General features: G+C 36.6%; 1 protein-coding gene across 1 annotated transcript in view; it reads left to right on the plus strand.

Annotated features, from left to right (window-relative positions):
- Positions 1–2,849: 2,849 nt before the first annotated feature.
- Positions 2,850–18,982, plus strand: part of TPO (thyroid peroxidase) — a 37,073-nt gene continuing 20,940 nt past the window's right edge. The window contains exons 1-6 of the mRNA XM_030235777.2: positions 2,850–2,943; positions 5,604–5,688; positions 7,288–7,457; positions 9,720–9,852; positions 14,578–14,707; positions 17,273–17,479. Coding sequence (XP_030091637.2) covers positions 2,850–2,943; positions 5,604–5,688; positions 7,288–7,457; positions 9,720–9,852; positions 14,578–14,707; positions 17,273–17,479 — 819 coding nt within the window. The remainder of the gene's footprint in view (positions 2,944–5,603; positions 5,689–7,287; positions 7,458–9,719; positions 9,853–14,577; positions 14,708–17,272; positions 17,480–18,982) is intronic.

Below are 18,982 nucleotides of genomic sequence, written 5' to 3' on the forward strand. Positions count from 1 at the left end.
GAACATAGATACAGCATTGGTCTTCATGTGCAGATTTAAATCTTGAGAATATAGCAAAATGAACAAGTCAATTTAAAACTTAATGATATTAATATGGTGAAGGTTCACTGCTATTCTCAAGAGTTCTGTTTAGCATAAAGACTGTTTTATACTGGTTTTGTACTCCATGTTTAGACCATCATTGGTCTGTGCAGTTTCACTGCTAGGCATGAAGGCTGAAACCCTTTCTGCAGGGAGAATGGCTTAAGACAGACAGATAATAGAAAATCTGTGATGAAGGGGGTACATTCAACAGGATATTCATTGAAATTTTCTGCACTTATAATGGCAATATGTGAATCTCAGAATAAAAAAAAAATAAGGCTGTTCCTGAGCAACTAATTTACTAATTTTACCCTCTTAATTCTCTTTAATCAGATTTAGATAACAAGATTCTGAATGAGGTCCAGTAAGAATAGGAATTCAGCTGTGCCTGTCTGTGTGAGTCCAGTGTAATTAAGACTTTGCACAGGTTTTAGCTAAAACTGTGTTTGTGGCTCAGCGGGCAGTTAAACATTCATACTCAGAAAAACACAAAATTAATGTTGCCATTCCATTTTTTCATCATAGACCAATTTACTGTATGTAAACATTTAAGGCCCACTGTTGGCAAATACTTCAACTGCAACCAATGAGCAAATGTTGAGAACCTCATTCGTACAAATCTTGATGTAGGTATTCTCTTTTTGAACTAAATGGGGAAGCTTTGATTTTTGGCTGTGAAACAGCAAAGAAAATCAAACCTTTTTTTCACTTTAAGGATGTCTCTCATCTCTCAGAAATTAAACCTTGTGAAGTATATGAAAGGATGTAGTCCAAGCTTTTTATTCTATTAGGTGTTTTGAATGGATTTCCTTTTCTCAGTGCTTAGCTCTGCCTCAGAAGAAGTCAATCTCCTTTATACTTTCTTATGTAAGGAAACATAATCTTAAAAGATTTACAATTTGGAACAGGATAAAGATGTATTGCAAGTTTGACTCTTTGCCTGCAATCTTAAATCCTCCAGCCAGGGACCATAAGCCTACTTTTCCAACAGAGGTCTGTTCCCCTTTGCTCTGTGCTTACTTCTCAACCATGTCCACTCACTTTGCAGTGAACAGGTTATGGATGGTATTTCCAAACTGCTCTAATAACATCCTGGAGTTTACAGTCAGTTCACATGCTCCTAGGTTTCCTTTCACCGCTGTGTACCACAGCCTCCAGCTCAGGATGCTCCCTGCTACCCACTCCCTACTCACCTTGTCCCCTCTGTGATCAAACTCTGATCTTTGGCTCCACCTTGTGATCTCCTGGCCTCACCAGCAAAGAGTGAATGAGGGAATCCTCTGAACTGATTCCATATCTGATCTTGACCTCTCTGCCTCCATAGAACAATGGAAAAAATCCCAGCCAAACAGATTCTTTAGGTCAAACTACTGGCTTTAAAAGAAGTAATAGGGCTGAAAAGTGTAACTAAAGAAATATAGTTAGGCTTGGAGAAAAAGACTGAATAAAAAGTGCTGGAAGGGAGTTGGTGGGCAACCTGGGGATTAGCATCTGGATTCCAAATAGTTGTTTCAGTAAAGCACAAACTATGGAATGCATAAAATTGGACACAAAGCTGCAAAGTTGTGTGTGTGTATACCCACATACAGACACACACACACACACACACACATACACACATATCTATATACAGAGACTTATTTAATATGAACTTATTTTCCTTCTAATTTTAAGGAAAATAATTCTGATGTAAGAACTGACAACACATCTTTTGCTTCCCAGTAGGAAAAAATAAACAACTCAAGTATTAACGTCAGTTTCTGCTTTGTGGGAACATAACTGTGGCCAAAAAGATTTTGAAATCATTTGCACTGCTAAAGCTTGAGTGAGTACCAGTGCATAAAGCTGATAGCATAAACTGGGCCCCAGGAAAGTACTTAGCTTTCATAATTCAGAACAGTTACTGCCATCGATAAAGTACAGAACTGTTGAAGATAATCTCCTCAGCAGACAAAAGGTCAGACAATAAAACTTTTGCTTGACATTTTCCAGAAGTAATTCATCATATTAACTCATGAAATGTAAAAGAAAGGGGTGTTTTCACATTGAATTTCTGTGGGCACTATAGTGTCTCTGAATTTTCAGACTTGATTTCTTTTTTTAATTTTGATAGGATATGGAGCTAAAAGTATTTCAAATATTTCAATTTCCAGTCAATATAGTGCATGCGAAAAATGATACCTCTTGGAGAGTTTATATATTTGCTCTGCTCTAAGAACTGCTAGAGTACCAGCACTGAAATGGAGAATGCTTCTCTCTTCAGCAGAGTGAGCATATTCACTGTGCTGCTTTGATACCACAGTAATCTATGGATAGGAGCATAGATTAGGGTCTGACTAATTGTTATTAATTTGGCCACTTCATTATCTTATGTGCAATCATTAACTTACAATCAAATCAGTCTAGTGAACAGAGAAGTTCAAAAGGAATTGTGGTAAAATGATGATGAATTTCTAATGTATAGGCTAAGTGCTGCCTTTATTGTGAGAATGTATTATGTTATAAAATAAAGTTATGTGTATCATTGTGCTAGAAGCTTCTCAAAATGTAAAAGAATGTGAAAGAAAATGTAAAAGAAAAGTAATAAGTAAGGAAGGGAAAAAGAGAAAGTGAATTACTTTGAACTTCAAAAAATAGTCAGAACGTGGCTGAAAATCTAATTTTAAAGTAAAATTTGCCGTATAGAGAAAATTATTTATAGTCTGGTATATAATTAGAAGATGAATGTATATGTATTTGCAACCGTTATTTCTTCTTTCTTGTAGATGAAAGTTTTCATTATTTTGGGATTTTCAGCAGCTATAGCCTTCACAGCTGTTTTCTTTTCTTTCCCTAAAATAGGGAAAGATACCATCTTTGGTAAGTAACAGTAAAAATGCACATTAGTTTCTTATGTTTACTGTTAAGCTGAAAATACACAGGCACTGCAGACAGTTTAGCAGCAGCAGTATAGCTTAACCTCTTTTGTGTGCAAGATGCACTATCTGGTTTTTGTGAGAATTATTCCATGGAGGTGATCTTTTAAATTGCAGTTTCATAAACTCAGTAAGTAAAACTTTGTGTAGGGTATCTCAATCACTGCTTTGACAAGGAGTGATTTTACTTTCTTAGTGGCATTCATGTGTCAGATGGCACGTTGCCAAGCACCATTGCTGGATTTCTTTCCCCATCTGCTAATCATCCTGGCTGAGAGGTGGTTGCCATAGGATGTCCCACCTGGAACCCTTCTGCTGTCCCATAAAGGTGCTTCTCTCCTGTGGATCTGTTGGCTGCTGGCACCCTGAGGATTTTAGAGCATTTCAGATTGCCTTATTCCTTATGTTCAAGAAATGTAATCTTGTAATTTTCACCATCATTTTGCATCTGTTCAATTTAAATCAGTTAAATCTAATAAACTAGAAGAGTAGCAGACACCAGACTGAATTTTAAAAGAAAACTGCAGAAACTGATTTTACATGAAATTAGGGCAAAGATAGTAAAGAAACAGGAGTTAAAACCACAATCTCATATTATATAGCTGTATGCATGATTCATAAGTCTTGGTGATATGATTTCTTAGGAAAGTATTCACCTGAATTTAGTGTAAAATCACAAATAAAATGAAACTATATGCAAAAAAAAATTAAATTATAAACAAATACCCAAGCTATTACTTCCTATGAGAAATCTTTTTTGAACCATTACTGCAAAACAGGAGATCAGGTTTTATTTACTTTAAGCTACCATACAAATTTTTTGGAAAGATGTTGTCTAAAATGACCACATTATATGTTAGTTAATCCAAAATGAATCCAAGAATAATAGAATGGTTTGGGTTGGAAGCAACCTTAAAGATCATCCAGGTCCACACCCTCTGCCACCAGCAGGGATGCCATTCACTAGCCCAGGTTGCTCAGGGCCTCATCCAATCTGGCCTTCAACACTTCCAGGAATGAGGCATCCACACTTCTCTGGACAAGCAGTTCCAGTGCCTCACCACACTCACAGTAAAGGATTTCTCCCTAACATCTTATCTAAACTTGCCCTCTGTCAGTTTAAAACCATTGGCTCTCATCCTGTCACATGAAAAGTCCCTTTCCCTCCTTTTTATATTCTTCCCCAAGGCACAGGAAAGCACCAATATATAAAATATACATGGACTACAAATAAATAGAATAGATGCAATGTGATTCTTTTTTATAGTAAGTGTTCTTGGTCTGATGAGACAGTACAAGATAATGTTTATTATTCAAGAACCACATATTTAAAGACATGGTATTGGTACCAAATTCATACTTCTTAGAAGAAAAGGAAGAGAGACAATGGAATTTAGATATAGCAAGTAGATATTCTCTTTTACATCAGAGTATGAATTGATATCACAGGATGAGCAATACTTCAAGCATGTTATATTTCTCAGAGCTAAGCCCCTAAAAAGTAATTTTAAAATATGCTATATTAAATTCTAAAAGAACTACTTATTGTATGGCCTGTAAAAATCAAACTTCTTTTTTAACATAGTACTCAAAAAGGTTTTCAGAAGTAGTGGAAATCCAAATGATAATACCAAATGAATCATCTGAATATTTTATTATGCATAGGTGAAAAAGAGAAATAAGTACTGCTATACTTAGATACTGAAAACTTTAGTAGAGTATAATTTAGCCAAGGAGAGATTACTCCTTATCACACATTTCTCTTCCTTGAGCTGAGTGCCCTATTCAAAAAATAGATTATAGAAATAGCACAGACTGTACTACAAATAATAGATCTCCCCTAAGATTAAATTGTACATAAAATGATGAATGATTGTAAATAAATGGTTGCTATTTTTTATTATTTGTTTTCTAAGAAAAAAATGGGCCATCCCACAAAATTCAGATAGAAATAAAGCAGTTGAACTTTAAACATGACTGTTTCTTTTGTTATAAAGTGACATGTACACAAAAGAGGGATAAGCTAAGCCTCATAATAGCATTATACAAAATAGCACAGCTGAAGTATTGTTATGTTCACATATATCTTTCCATTGAACATAGGTGAAGAAATGAGAATAGGGTTTTCATAAACTGGCCCAATCCCAGTTCATAATTTTGCTTGAATACATTCTTGAATTCTTAATGTGGCTCATACCAGCTCATATTACCTGAGGGAGGGTCAGGTTTGGCCTGTCAGTACAAGGACAGTTTGATGAAAAATACAAATGAACCTGAGGAACACAGCTGCATACAGACAACACAACATGTTTCAGCTGGACCTATTATGTTTGGTCTTATATTACATGTTCATAGCTGGATTTATACTTCAAGCAAGGAAATCTAAATCCTCAACTCTTATAAATTATGGAAGAATTTATTTACCACACCTGCCTTATCTTTTAGAAAGCCACAACAGAAATTTCAGGAATAAAATGTGTACATGGCTTTAAACAGCAAAAATTGTACCTTAATATTATAAACTTGTATATTTTCTCATTGTAAATATTTTAATGAATTTTCTATTAACATATTTATCTTTCTTTCTGTTTTTTCCCTGTTGAGAACAAATTGAAGATAACTGCATCACTAAGGCTATCCAGAAGGTTTCTAGTCTGGTGGATTATGCTGCACATTATGAAATTAAGAGGTAAAAAAAAGAAGTGAATAATGTATTCAGGAAAAAGGCGTTCATAACAAAAAAATTAATGTCAATCTTTCTGTTTCTTTGAGAACCCATAGAATTAAAAAATCACTGCCCCCATTACCTCTGAGGGATCTGATCTAGAGGAAGATGTCCTCGCCCATGGCAGGGGGGCTTGGAACTAGGGGATATCTAAGGTCCATTCCAACCCAAACCCTTCTATGATTATGTCACTGATAATGTGATCCAATAGGTCCTTGTGCATTGTCACCATATAAGTTGCTCTTTTAAAATGTGGGACAAAATAAATAACACAAATCCAAATGTGGATTTTTTTCTGAATAAATACCTCAAAAATCATACTTTTATGGTCCTATTTTTGAACACTGATTATGTTTTTCCAATGTAGTGAGACAGGAACAGCTCCTATGCCATCAGGAGCCAAACCCTCTTGCCTTAAATTGGACTGTTTAAGTGAAATTCTTATTTCCTCTTTCATCTACAACATGTGTGAAAAAAGATAAGGGAAAAGAAATGAAACATTTGTCTTGGACTGTGGATAGGCAATGAATTAGAGGAAAGCTCCTTTGTGCTTGAGTTACAGTATGAGAATGAGCTCTTTCAACCATTTTCTGACTAGATTTCTGTGCAACACAGAGTTAATTTCTCTCCAAAATTCAGAACACATTATCTAAGTTTTACAGGGTACAATCCCCACACTTTTGCACCGACTTTCCCTAAAGACTTATCACTGTGATTTGAAAATGAGTCATGATTTGCAGAGTGTTAACTGATTTTATGGACAGAACTTGCAAGAACTGTTGCCCCTCTGTATGTAGAGACTGAGGTCACTCTGGGTTTTTAGTGATAGTATTTTGGTGGCAATCCTAAGGCATTTAAAATTTAAAAACATAAGTCTCAAGCTTTCAGTGGCTCAACTGCTTCATTTAATAGATGGAGATACTGATATTTATGTCTCACAAGATATTGTGGCAATTATTTGGTCAATATCTTAAACGTGATAAATGCTAAGAGTTGTTAAAGATAAATGCCTAACAATGCTTATTTCAATCAGGAATTGAAATTTTATTAGGAATAAAACTGAGACCACTTACCCCAGACTCCAGACTATTAAGCTTCCTTTGAAATACTGTGTATGTGGATATATAGACTTTAAAGGGAATTGGTGCTCAGAAGTTGATTGAGGATGGTCTTGGGTATTAAATATTACATGAAAGCAAAACCTACTCACAGCAGTGAGTTGGGAGACCTCTTTTGTGACTATCCTGCACAAGGTCTTCCACTTGGTGCTGCAGGCTCTGCTCACCCCAAAAGTTTCTTTCTCATCCTAAAGACTTCCCACAGGATGAACTCTGGTTGTGTGTCCAACAGAAGCACAGTTTCTCTTTTAGAATTTTGCTTGCAGAACAAGGTCACAAAGCAGCCTTCCTCTTTGCTTTCCCAGTGTTCTCTTCAATCAAAATATACCCTAATACCTTAAATACCTTAAACTTACAACATATCCAGGACAGACAGCTTTATTGTTATGAAAATATTCTAAAAATGCATACATTGCAAAACCTTCTGTATTTATCTCAATTACAGAAAGATCCAAGGAAGTGGAATAGCAACCCCTACCTTACTGCTGACTTTCTCAAAATTTCCTGAACAAGAGAGCCAAGAGATTTCCCAAGCAGCTGAACGAATGGAAATGTCAATTCGGGTGCTGAAACAAAAAGTTTGCCAGAAGCACAAGCGTTCATTGCATCCAACTGGTAAATGCACTGTATTGACATTGGCAAACCACACTATTGATTCGTTGAATGCTGTCTTTTAGATTAAAGTTCAGTTAAGTTCGCTTTTTATTTTATTTTTCACTTTCTTTTGTTCTTGAAAACACCTCAGATAGGTTTGCATTTTTCTTTGCTGGAGTGTGGGTGGTGTTTTTATAGTTGAGGAGAGCAGTATTACACTGTTGGCACCCTATGAACTCATGTCTGTATATTTGTATTGCCTATAAATCAGCCTGCATATCCTCAGTGTTGCAAGCTTCTTGTTTGCAGTGAAATATCTATCTTCCCCAGCAGTTTGGGTTTAGTGCTTGATCTTTTATCACACTAGGGCACTGGCATTTTCAAGCACACCTCCTCTCAACATATGCATATCGCTCTTCAAAAAAAAAAGTTCCTATTTCCAAAACTAATATTATAATGAACTGCTGCTGCACATCTATTTCCACTTTAACTGGGTTTTTTTTATATCAAATGGGAAAAAAAGAGAAAGTTCAATTTTGTATAAGTGAAATACTTGCTGTTAGTTAGATCTGAATTTTAAGATGTCCGTCTGGAGTCTGGAAGGCTCAAAATATCAGAACCATTGACTTTCTTCCCCCCTTCTGTCACTGACACAAACTGTTCTATCTTAGTATTAGAACATTTTTTTCCAAGATATAGAAGCATTAGAGTGCTGTAAACACACATAAATCACCCACCGCAGTTATTATTTTATTTCATTGCAGAAATATCTGGCTTACAAAACTAATGGGACGTTTGTAGAAGTAAAAACATATCTTTATGTATATGGATATGTCTGTGCATATATTTATATACACACACACATACACAGATGCAATTATTTTTGTGCTGTGCAATTTCAAAAGAAGTTGAATTTCTAAACTGCAGAAGTGGACAAAGCTCTTGTTAGTTTTCAGAACTGAAACAGCATTAACAGAATGTGAATAGACACTGTACAGTCTATGTGCCACAACAGAACAGTTTTACATGAATTGAAGAACTAAATTGACTTTAAAGAAAACATGTGAGTCTCTAACTAGGCAGCCCAGATAACTGGGAAGTTGGGCTCTGAGTATAATTTTGAACCTGAACTAACATAGAAGTACAGCTCTATTTGCAAATTTGGCACGAGTTGCTAGTACATAATGACAAGATTATGTAGCCAGTCTAACAACCTATTCTTCCTCTGTTCTCACTACTGCCTTATACAGGTTCTAACTGCTCAGCAGAACATGTTTTGAGCTGATTTGGTTTTTAAACCCCTGTTCTTTTTTTTGTGGCTTAATATTTTGGTTTGAACAATGGACTAAAGCAGCTTACTTCAGAGTTGAATGGGCAGAACAAATAGATATTGGAACTGGATGGCATGCATTAGCCAGTGGGGAGACAAAGGCAAGAGTTATAAGTTACCTCTACCCTCATCCTTCGTCATGTGATGATTGTAGTCACTTTGAATGTCAAGGGTTCTCTGAGTTCAGGCAGGATATTCATAGAATTGTAGAAAGGTTTTGAGTTGGAAAGAACCTTTGAGACCCCCTGGTTGCAGCCCCATGCCGTGGGCAGGGTCCTCTAGACCAAGTTGCTCCTATTTCATGGGTACATCCACTTCTAACTGGCCACACGTATTTCAGTACCTGCAGAGGTGAGAAGAGGTACCAGCTCTCTGCAGCTTGCACTATAGTGTGGCTTTATCCCTCATCATCAGATGCTCACTGGGAGACCCATCTTGGATGGCATCAGAAATCTATAACATGCTGTCTACTGGTGCAAAGGGACTTGATTTTACCTAGCTTCCAAATTCCAGCTAATAATTCTGATTCTCTTCCACTCAACACGGAATTCTATGGTCAGCTGCAGGGTCTTTAAATTTCTGCATCTTTCCAGTCACACATTTTTCTTCTTTGACATATACTTTTGTCCTTGAATGGCATTTTTTTTCACCTTTGTTGCAAACACAAGGATCAGGCAAGTAAAGGACTACAACACAGGGAAAGAAGAAGCAGCAAGCGGGTCAACCTCAGTTCTCAGCTATTGCTGAACCTCTTTCTTCTCATTCTTTATGCATCAGCTAATAAAACCAGCTCTTCCTCTAAGTCCCAGACACAGCCTCTTGCAGCACTTCTCACTAAGTGCTCTTTCCGAGGAAGAGGGAGAATTCTGTAGATGCAGCTGACAATAATGCCTTTTCTGCTCTAGCAGCTAAATCCAATACAGCAAATTGCTTCTCTGGGTTCTTCCTTTCAGATCATTTATCATCTGATCTGCTCACTATGATTGCTAATATTTCTGGATGCCTGCCTTATATGTTGCCACCAAAATGTCCAAATAATTGCTTAGCTAATGAATATCGACTCATCACTGGTGCCTGCAATAACAGGTATGTATGATAAAAATTGTGTCCTGAAAAATCTTTCCTTCTCATTCTTTAAACTCAAGAAGCTGTGTTTACTTTTTTCAAGGAAATTGGTGAAGGGGGACTGGTGTTACTCAGTGTCTGTAAATGAGGTGCCTGCGAAAGCTCCTGGAGGAAGAACTCATTATTTAAACTTTGGTGCACTACTTTTTGTAAACAGGCTTTCCCTCTGAAAGGTTCTAGGATTATGTGAAGAACTTTATATTTAGGGAGAACTGATCTAGTAGATGCCTTCTTCTATATAAAAAGAAAACTTAATTCTAACCCAGCATTTATTTTTGATTCAATTGGATAAAATTATATAAAGCAGGAAAGCAATATTACTTCCCAAGGAGAAATATTTTTGCATTTTCCCACAATTCTAACAGTTAAAAAGCATGAATTTAAATGTTCTAGGTGTTATTTTTAGTTTTACATATCTGGTTTTATATGTTTAGTGACTATATTTATAACCAGTATCTACTTGTTGCCTAATCTATTTGGCAATTGTTTCCTGAAAACCACATGTAATAGATGTGCTCTTCTTTTCTGAACCCTCCAAATGAGTGTAAAACTGAGAGCAATGAGTGTAAAACTGAGAATGAGGGCCCTTTTAAATAGCAGGGTAAACAATATCTGTACTCAGCAGCCTCTGGATACATAGACCTAAGGTCACAAACTGAAAGTTGCACTGTAGGTTTACAGGTGAAGTGCTACTGAGATGAAAATGGAATGCCACCATCATTGTACAGGTTAAGGTACTCTGCAATGTGGTGAATAAAGAGCAGTACAATTCTGCAGTTTTATTATTCAGTGAGTTTGGTTCTAGGAGATGAATCTGTTTTGCTACATCACAAGTCATTTGCAAGGAACATGCCTGATAGACTCTTTGCTGAAAGGACACAACCTGATATGCATCAGTGTTATAAATCTAACTATGTGGATATCCATAATTTCCCCCAGGCATGTTAAGAGTTGCTTTGAATCTGAACTAGCAGCTAGTACAATATTTGCACTGACATCTCCATCAGGCCTTGAATACATTGGCCAAGATTTGTGCAGCTGAACACAGACACATGGATGAAGCTCTTAATTTACAGGAGTGGCTGTTTAGTCTTTCTCCCTAGTGATGGAGAGAAGCACTCTGCTATAGGTAAAGGTAAAAGACCTTTTTCTCTTCAGTGACTGATAATACTAGGATGTGTACAGGCATTTCAGTCTGCTATCTAAAGCTGGGTGTGGTAAATATGATTCATTGAGTCTGGTCTGTAGTCACTCTGTTGTACTTTTCATATTTATGCCTTGCACCACATCAGAACTTAAACCCTGGTAGTATTTTAGACTCTGCTCTAAATGTCTGTAAAAGGTGTAAGGTGACAAAAAGCCCTTCAAAACCAAAGGAGTTGAAACCAGTGAATCAGATCTTACCTGAATCTAAAAATTTTTGAGCCCCTTAAAATACCTCTAGTTCTACTGAAATACATCAGCCTAAAAAGCCCATAACACTGTAATGTAAATAACATATTCTGTGATGTAAGCCAGCTTTGAGGACTTCAGACATTAAATGAAATACCAGTCTGTGCTTTTTCCTGCTTTACAGCTTCCACTTTCAGGCAGAAAATACATCAAGACCTATGTTGCATTTGTACTTTTGTTCACTCTGTTTGAATCTATAGCTGAACTATAGATCATGAAATTCTGCGTTTCATGAGTGAAATTTAGAAATGAAATTTTTAGATTAGAAGGGAGCAAGGAAATGCTTTACAGATATTATGCTAAATCAGTTTGCACGTTTGGGACAAAACAGATCAATTGCAAAGGATGTTTTCCTTAGCACTGAGATTGCTTTGTTTTAGTGTGCACTTCCTAGAAAAAAGGTGTAGTAGAACAGCATAAACGTGACCTTAGATGGACAGTATCAACATAACATGTGGCAGAAATATTATCCTCTTTTATTAGTAAGAGATATTAACAGATTTAATTTCCTTTCTGCCTAAACAAGCAAAATAAAATTGGATTATTTTAAAATGAAGAATAAGGAACAGAAGGAAAATACAAAGAGGTGGGGTTTTTCCCCATTTTTTAATCCCAACTAGCTAGCATTGATCTAAGTATTTTTTTAGTGTCTGGTACAAGGAGAGGAATTCAAGGATGAAGGAATTACAGGTACTAAAGGAAGGGACTCTCACAGTGCAATTAGCTTCACCTCATCCTAGCTTTCAGAGGTAGTTATATGTCTACTGCAAGGCTGCATCTTTGGCTGCTCCTGGTAGTGAGAAATAGAATGGAATGACAGGATGGCACCCAGGAACTGTCTGTCCCTCTGGCTTGATGGACAAGTTGTTCCACGACTACCTTACTTTTTGTACACTTAATATTTGGGGCATCTGGGAGGAATTTTATCTGCAGCACTTCTATTTCCTTGCTGTGTCATTAACCATTCTCTCAGGTAAGGACCTGATGCTCAGTCTGGAGATCCAGTACCAGCAGAATTAGGAGTATGAGTATGGCTCACCTAGTGGAGGGAACAAGCAATCCTGACTGAGTCCATTGACTTCCAGAAGAAGGAATTGAGATGTTTCCTTTAGGTTAGCTACTTCACCTCAATGCAAGCTAAGTGTTCAACTCGTCGCAGACTTTTCTTCCAGAAGTGTCCCATGTTTCCAGAAGTTACACACAAGATAGCTCAGCACAACATAAAACATCACAAACTCCAATTATTAAGTTGCCATATGGCATTCATTCCATCTACTTGAAACTAGGAAGAACATTAAAATAAAATTCAAAAGATAAAAGTCTGGATAGTAAACAGTAGCTTAAGACTCCAGGTTTCTTCTCAGGCAGCCAAAAAAAAATCCAAATGGTACAATTCCAGTATTTCAAAAGTAAATGAAAACTCCCACTTTCCATAAAAATAATATATAGTAATCAAATTTGAGTACTTTATAAATCTGTATGGTAGTGATATCTCATTATTTCAGCTGCCTTTTTAACTCAAGCAAGATTCCAAGACATTAACATGTTTAATGCAATAATAAAAAGGCATGTGAGAAGGGTTTTACTAAAGTAGCATTCCAGTGATCTGCTAAAATACAAAAGCAATCAGGAGAAAAATCACTGGTTAAGCAGTTACATTAACATTTCATTATTTTTAATTGAGTGAAATAGCACTACACTATGTGCTGTATTTTATGCAATTTCAATAAAGGCAAATCAACTGTAACTAATTTGAATGCTTTATTAAAGCATACTTCAACCTTCAAGTGTGAATTATTGTAGATAATTAAGTGTATTACAGCCCTATATAGCTTGGCAAACTGAGTCTCTTCAGTGTGCTGGAGATCAATGAAATAATAGTATAATTGTTTATCATCCCAATAGACATGTTAATGTATATTTTAACACTATTTATTTCCACCAACATTCCAGAAATATTTCTGGTTCTTTGTGGCTTACCTTACAAGTTTAGTCAACTTGAATGCATTGAAAAAAAAAAAAAAAAATTATTTTTTTCTTTTAGTATTGCTATATATTTAACAATTATGAAAAATATTGAACAGGGTGATCTGAAAAACAACCAAAAAAACCAAATCCTAAAATTTCTAATAGTCATGAAAGAGGGAAAAATAATTGGGTCAGACTCAAGACTCACTGAGTATACTAATGAATAGAAATTACCAAGAATCATTTGCTGACCCTCAAATTAAATACAACCTGATTCTTGTCACCTTCTAACTTTTACACGTTTGACTGCACTTTTCTACTCCTCTTCCCCCTTCCAGGCAGGCTGATTGTGGTGTGACAAACTGGTATGCAAGGATGCCAAGATGTGCTTAGGGAGGTGATATTCAAAGAAAGTATTTGTGAGGAAAAAATACACTGCTGTTAATATTGACAACCTAGCAGCATAGTTCAGAGCCTGGGATTGTGCACAGGCCCTCCCAAAGATGGACCCAAGAAATTGGTACAGATTCAGCCAGAGGCAGCATTGCCACTGGATTCAGCTCCCATCTCCTCTGCCCTGGCTCCTTTGGTCTTGCTAAATTATTTCTTCTCTATGACTAGTGTCCAATTTTCATTTAAGTTTTCTTCATCTTCACATTGAAGGGTTTCTTCATATTTTCCCAAGTTTTTATTTCCTCTCTGTTGCTTTAACACATGTTTTTAAAGAGCATTTTTGTTGCTCTAAAATATCTTTTTAAAGATGCTAGGAAAGGCACTTGAGAGTATATCTGACTTTATGAGGAATGAGGACACTATCAGAACTCACCTTCACAGCAAGTATTTAAAAAGTCAAAAGGTATACAATTGAGGTTATAAACACGAATAAAATAGTAATAATTCATTAGCAATTTAAATTTTCATAATTTTCCTTTTGAGTAAAATTAATATTGGCATACATGAAGACAAGTATTTTACGCACTTTCAAAGATTGCGACATGAAAATCATATTATAATGGCATACTGCTCTGTGGCTAATGATTATTTCATATTATTTTGTTTTTATGGTCAGATCTTATATTCAGAACATATATATTATATAAATATAATATAAATATATATATGTATGTATGTATGTATGTATCTATCTATCTATCTATCTATCTATCTATCTATCTATCTATCTATCTATCTATATTTTATTTATTCAGAGGTTCTGCTGCTGCTGCTGCTTTTGGGGCATTTTTAATTTTGTTTTTCTTTTCACAGGGAACATCCTAGATGGGGGGCATCCAACACAGCTCTGGCTAGGTGGCTTCCAGCAGCCTATGAGGATGGCCTCAGCCAGCCTCGAGGATGGGATCCCAGTGTCCGATACAACGGATTCCAGCTCCCCTCGGTTAGGAAGAGTACCTCCAGATCACCTGAAACACTTACCCATGGCCATTATCACACCTGCCACCACAGACCTCCATTTGCATCAGTAAAGGAAGTGTCTGTGTAAAATACTTCAAAAGTGTCTGTTGAGCCCAGTTAAGAAGCCAGTGGCTTTGCTAAAGCATAGGTTCAGCCCCATGGGGAGAGGTTCCCTGCCCCCAGCTGTGCAGAGGGCACTGACATTCCTGAGGGGCAGCCCAGCACTCCAAAGATTGCTGTAGGGGAGAGGGGCAGGACAGGAGCCAGCCAAGTGCCCGGCCTGGCAGGCACCAGGCAGCCAGCAGACACAGGGTGATGATTGCTCAGGTAGAGAAAAGGTGCACAGTGGACCTAATTCTGACCTTCCCATGATGAAATAGATACCAGGGAGGCCTACAAGGATGCCTGCTGCAATGGCAAGAGGCAATGGTCACAAGTTGATCCAGAGAAAAATTTGTCTTGAAACAAGAAATTAAATTTGTTGTAAGAGCAATAAATGATGGAAAAGGTTTTTATTGGAATATGGATTCCAGCCTAGAGAGCTTCTGGCACATCCCTCATGGGAAATACCCAAGATCTGTCTTCATGGGGCTCTTAATAACCTGCTTTTAATTTAAAGTTGCACATTGTGGTCTCAAGAGTTTCCTTCCAGCCTAGATTTTCCAGCAATTTTATGATTCTTTGTTTTAATAATGGTACCTTATTCAGGGAAGGAGGGAGAAAGAAGGTTGGATGTTAACTAAACAGATATAAAGCACATGGACATGCTAGCATGTGTATAGGTGTGTGCATGTATGCTATTCCACACGGGCTAGCAAGCCTTAACTGAAGAAATATTGCTATCAAATCATAACTTCATTTGTTAGCTAGTCCAACTTACTGGTCTTAGAAAGTATTACAATATTTATGGATTATAGCACCTCATATACTTAAAAAATAGCAGACCTGCCACAGAGGGAAGTTTGAAAAAAGAATATTTGCACAGAGAACTGGGAGAAAAATTCCCCAGTGCAGTCTACAGTGATTTGGGCTGGATTTACAATTTGTGATTTGTCATCATTGCTTTGAAACCTGACTTTTAATGGACTCAAAGTCTTGTTATTTTAACCATTGTATGTTTAATAAGGATAATCAGGAGAATTTAGTGTTAATGTCACCTGCAACTCATGTTATTAATTAAATAACATTGTCTCCAAGTTGCACAATTTAGCACTCAGAGATGAAAACCTGACATTTACACAGGCAAATTTCCAGTAGATAGTACAAACTGCCTTTTTCTAGATTCATTAGGGTACCTGCTTGTAAAGCAAAACTCTCTTTGGAAAAGATTATATAACTGTACTGAATCTGAGTATCAACATCTGACCATCAGCAAGGTTCTCTGCTTTGTTTTGGAGTGTAATATGTAAAACTGATGTCAAAAGTGTTTTTTCTCACATACATAATTGTTCTTTTTTTGTACTTTTAGCTATCTGACTATATTCTTTCAAAAGTAACATGAAAATATTTTGAAAGTGATAGATAAGTGTGAGGATTACTATAAAGTAAAACAGTGATAAGAAAATTTTACTAACTTCAAGAAAATATTTGTGGCAACCAAAGCTATTAAAACACTGATCTAAAGATTTGGATTCCTGATGAGCTGTAGGTGGCTTGCTCTCGACTATTTCAGTATAAATCCAGTTGTTCCTAACGAGTCCCATGTTGCCTGTTGTCCTTACCAAAACTATTTAACTGAACCTGCCTTATACATTCATTATTTAGCCCTTATATTTATTGCAGGCTCTGTGAGTCGATTTTATGTGCTGCCCTTTCAGTTGCTTGACTTCCAAGGCAGCTGCTATTTGCTAGGGAATGTTTTGCAGCATGAGGGAGGAATCTCCACAAACTGAGCCCTGATTTTGCCCTTATGGTTTTGCTTGGTTGTTTATGTAGGCTGGACATGTAGCATAGATGTCCCTATGTGCTCCTCCTCAGAGCATCTGTATCTCTGTGCATCTTGCACACAATTGCATCAGAAATATTTTTTTGGCTTCTCCTTGCTTGGGAAAAGAAAGTAAGAAAGTTGAACTTTCAGCTACTGTGTGTTTGCAACCTGCCTCATGTCCTGAGCTGCATAAGCTCCTTCATTTACATATTGAGCTGCTCAGACTTTCTGAGTATCAACAGTGATTTGAGATTTCCCAGCAAATCCTTTTGTTTAAGGAGGAGAAAACAGAATAAATAGAAAGACAACTTTTAGACTGTCTAAAATAGATGTGTGGTTTTCAAAATTCTCTGGAAAGGAACAGATGAAACATACACTGCTCACTGGCAAGAAATAAGCACCAGGTAGAGGTTGGAATTTATATTGTTGTTGGTTTCTTGGTTTTTTGGGGTTTTTTTGGTTTGGTTTTGTTTTAGTAAAATCATTAGAAGCACTCTACAACATAAGGTTGGGGAGAGGGAAGATAGATTTTATCACTGTCCCCCCTACTTTGTAGTGTTTTATCACTTTGTGAGAGGTAAAAACTGTTTGACACTCAAGGTAAATTGGTTCTCTTCTCAGGTTCGTGAAGTGACAAGAAAAATTATTCATGCACCTAATGAGGCTGTTACTGAAGACAGCCTGTATTCTGATATCATTATGGTATGGGGACAGTACATAGACCATGACATTGCATTCACACCCCAGAGCACAAGTAGAACTACCTTCCTAAGCGGGATGGAGTGCCAGATGACTTGTGAAAAACAAAATCCATGTTTTCCAATAAAGGTAAGATTCTAACTTAAATTCTTCAAGAGAAATTTCAGGCTCTAAACAGGTGAACAAAGTCAAGAAACATTAGAACAGATAGCAACAGAAAAATAAAAAACAGTACCACTATTAAATGAAACAGGTAGACATTTAATTTTTTTTTTTTTTTGTAGAGATAACAAACTATAGTTAATGTACTTAATAAAAGCATCAATTTTTAACCTAAGGTTTACATTGCAGAGAAGCCTTACTGGTGTCTCCTAATGTTATTGTTCTCATGCTTCAAGGTTTTAAGTTCCATTGGGGAATACAGCAAAGCAGTCACTTACACTTTGAGTCAGATAAAATAAAGGTTCTTAATGTTATTCATTTAAAGCAAAGATACTTCTTCCAGTTAATGCAAACTTTCAAAGAGAGCTGCCTTTTCAATGTATGTATAAAAATGATCTCCAGGGAGCTGCAGAAACCTACATACATCATATCTTTGCTTTGAACAGATGGAAAACATGAATTCAAAGCTTGTTAGAGGGCTAGAAGAAATAAATAGGTATAAATTTAGGATACTGTATTTTTGATCCTTAATTTAAAAGTATAGTCCTTCTTTCACTCAAAAAAAAAAAAAAAAAAAAACCACCTAAAGTAAAGTAAAACCATATTTTTGTTTCTCAAAGCAGAGCCTATCCAACTCAGGCTACAGGAAAGCCCCATGCCCATCACAGCCCTTGGCAATGTTCAGATCAGAGCAACCTAAATTGCTTTACTTAGTGCTGGAGCTTGATTATTGACCTGCTTCTCTTAGTACTGCCATGTAGAGCGTCTATCAAAATAGAAAACCTTTTTTGCCTCAGCAAACTGTTGTTGATAAACATTCCACAGTCTCCTTTTGCTTTAAGTGCCTCATTCCTCTTTCATTAAATGTAGAGGAAAATATTTGGGTTACTGTAAAGAGAACCAAATCAGGTTGGGTTAAAAGGTGGCTTGTCTTCCATACAGTGGGAGAATTTCAAATACAGGGAAGGTTAAGTGAAATTAATGAATGACTACAATTTGACCACAGGCAGGTAAATCTAGTCCCTCTCACCCTGGAGATATGGAATTTGAAAGTTTGCAAACATATCTTGACAGCATTCAGAAAGAACAGAGGCTTCTTAAAGAACCACATTCTTTCAGACAGTGAGCAACTGAGAGTACTGAGTAACCTGAATCAGCCACCACAGCCCTAATTACTAGGAGTATGTCATAGTTCTGACAGAAATCTCTGGTTTGCTGTGTTTCAAATTTCCATCTGGGGCAAGAAATTTGGTTTCTTCTGTTTATGTTTTTAATTCATAGTCTTAGAAATATTCCCATTTCCAAAGTCTTACCAAGAGAGGTTAGGGTGGACATCTACTCCCTGACTGGCAGAGCTTTGTATGATGTGAAGATGGATCCATCTGAAACATATACCACAATACACTGACTCCCTGTTTTAAAAAGTCAGTTTTCTGTAGGTATAAAACTGCGAAAGTCTTCAAAAGTCAT

The sequence above is a fragment of the Serinus canaria genome, chromosome 3, assembly GCF_022539315.1.
Source record: "Serinus canaria isolate serCan28SL12 chromosome 3, serCan2020, whole genome shotgun sequence".
In the NCBI taxonomy this organism is placed as follows: Eukaryota; Metazoa; Chordata; class Aves; order Passeriformes; family Fringillidae; genus Serinus; species Serinus canaria.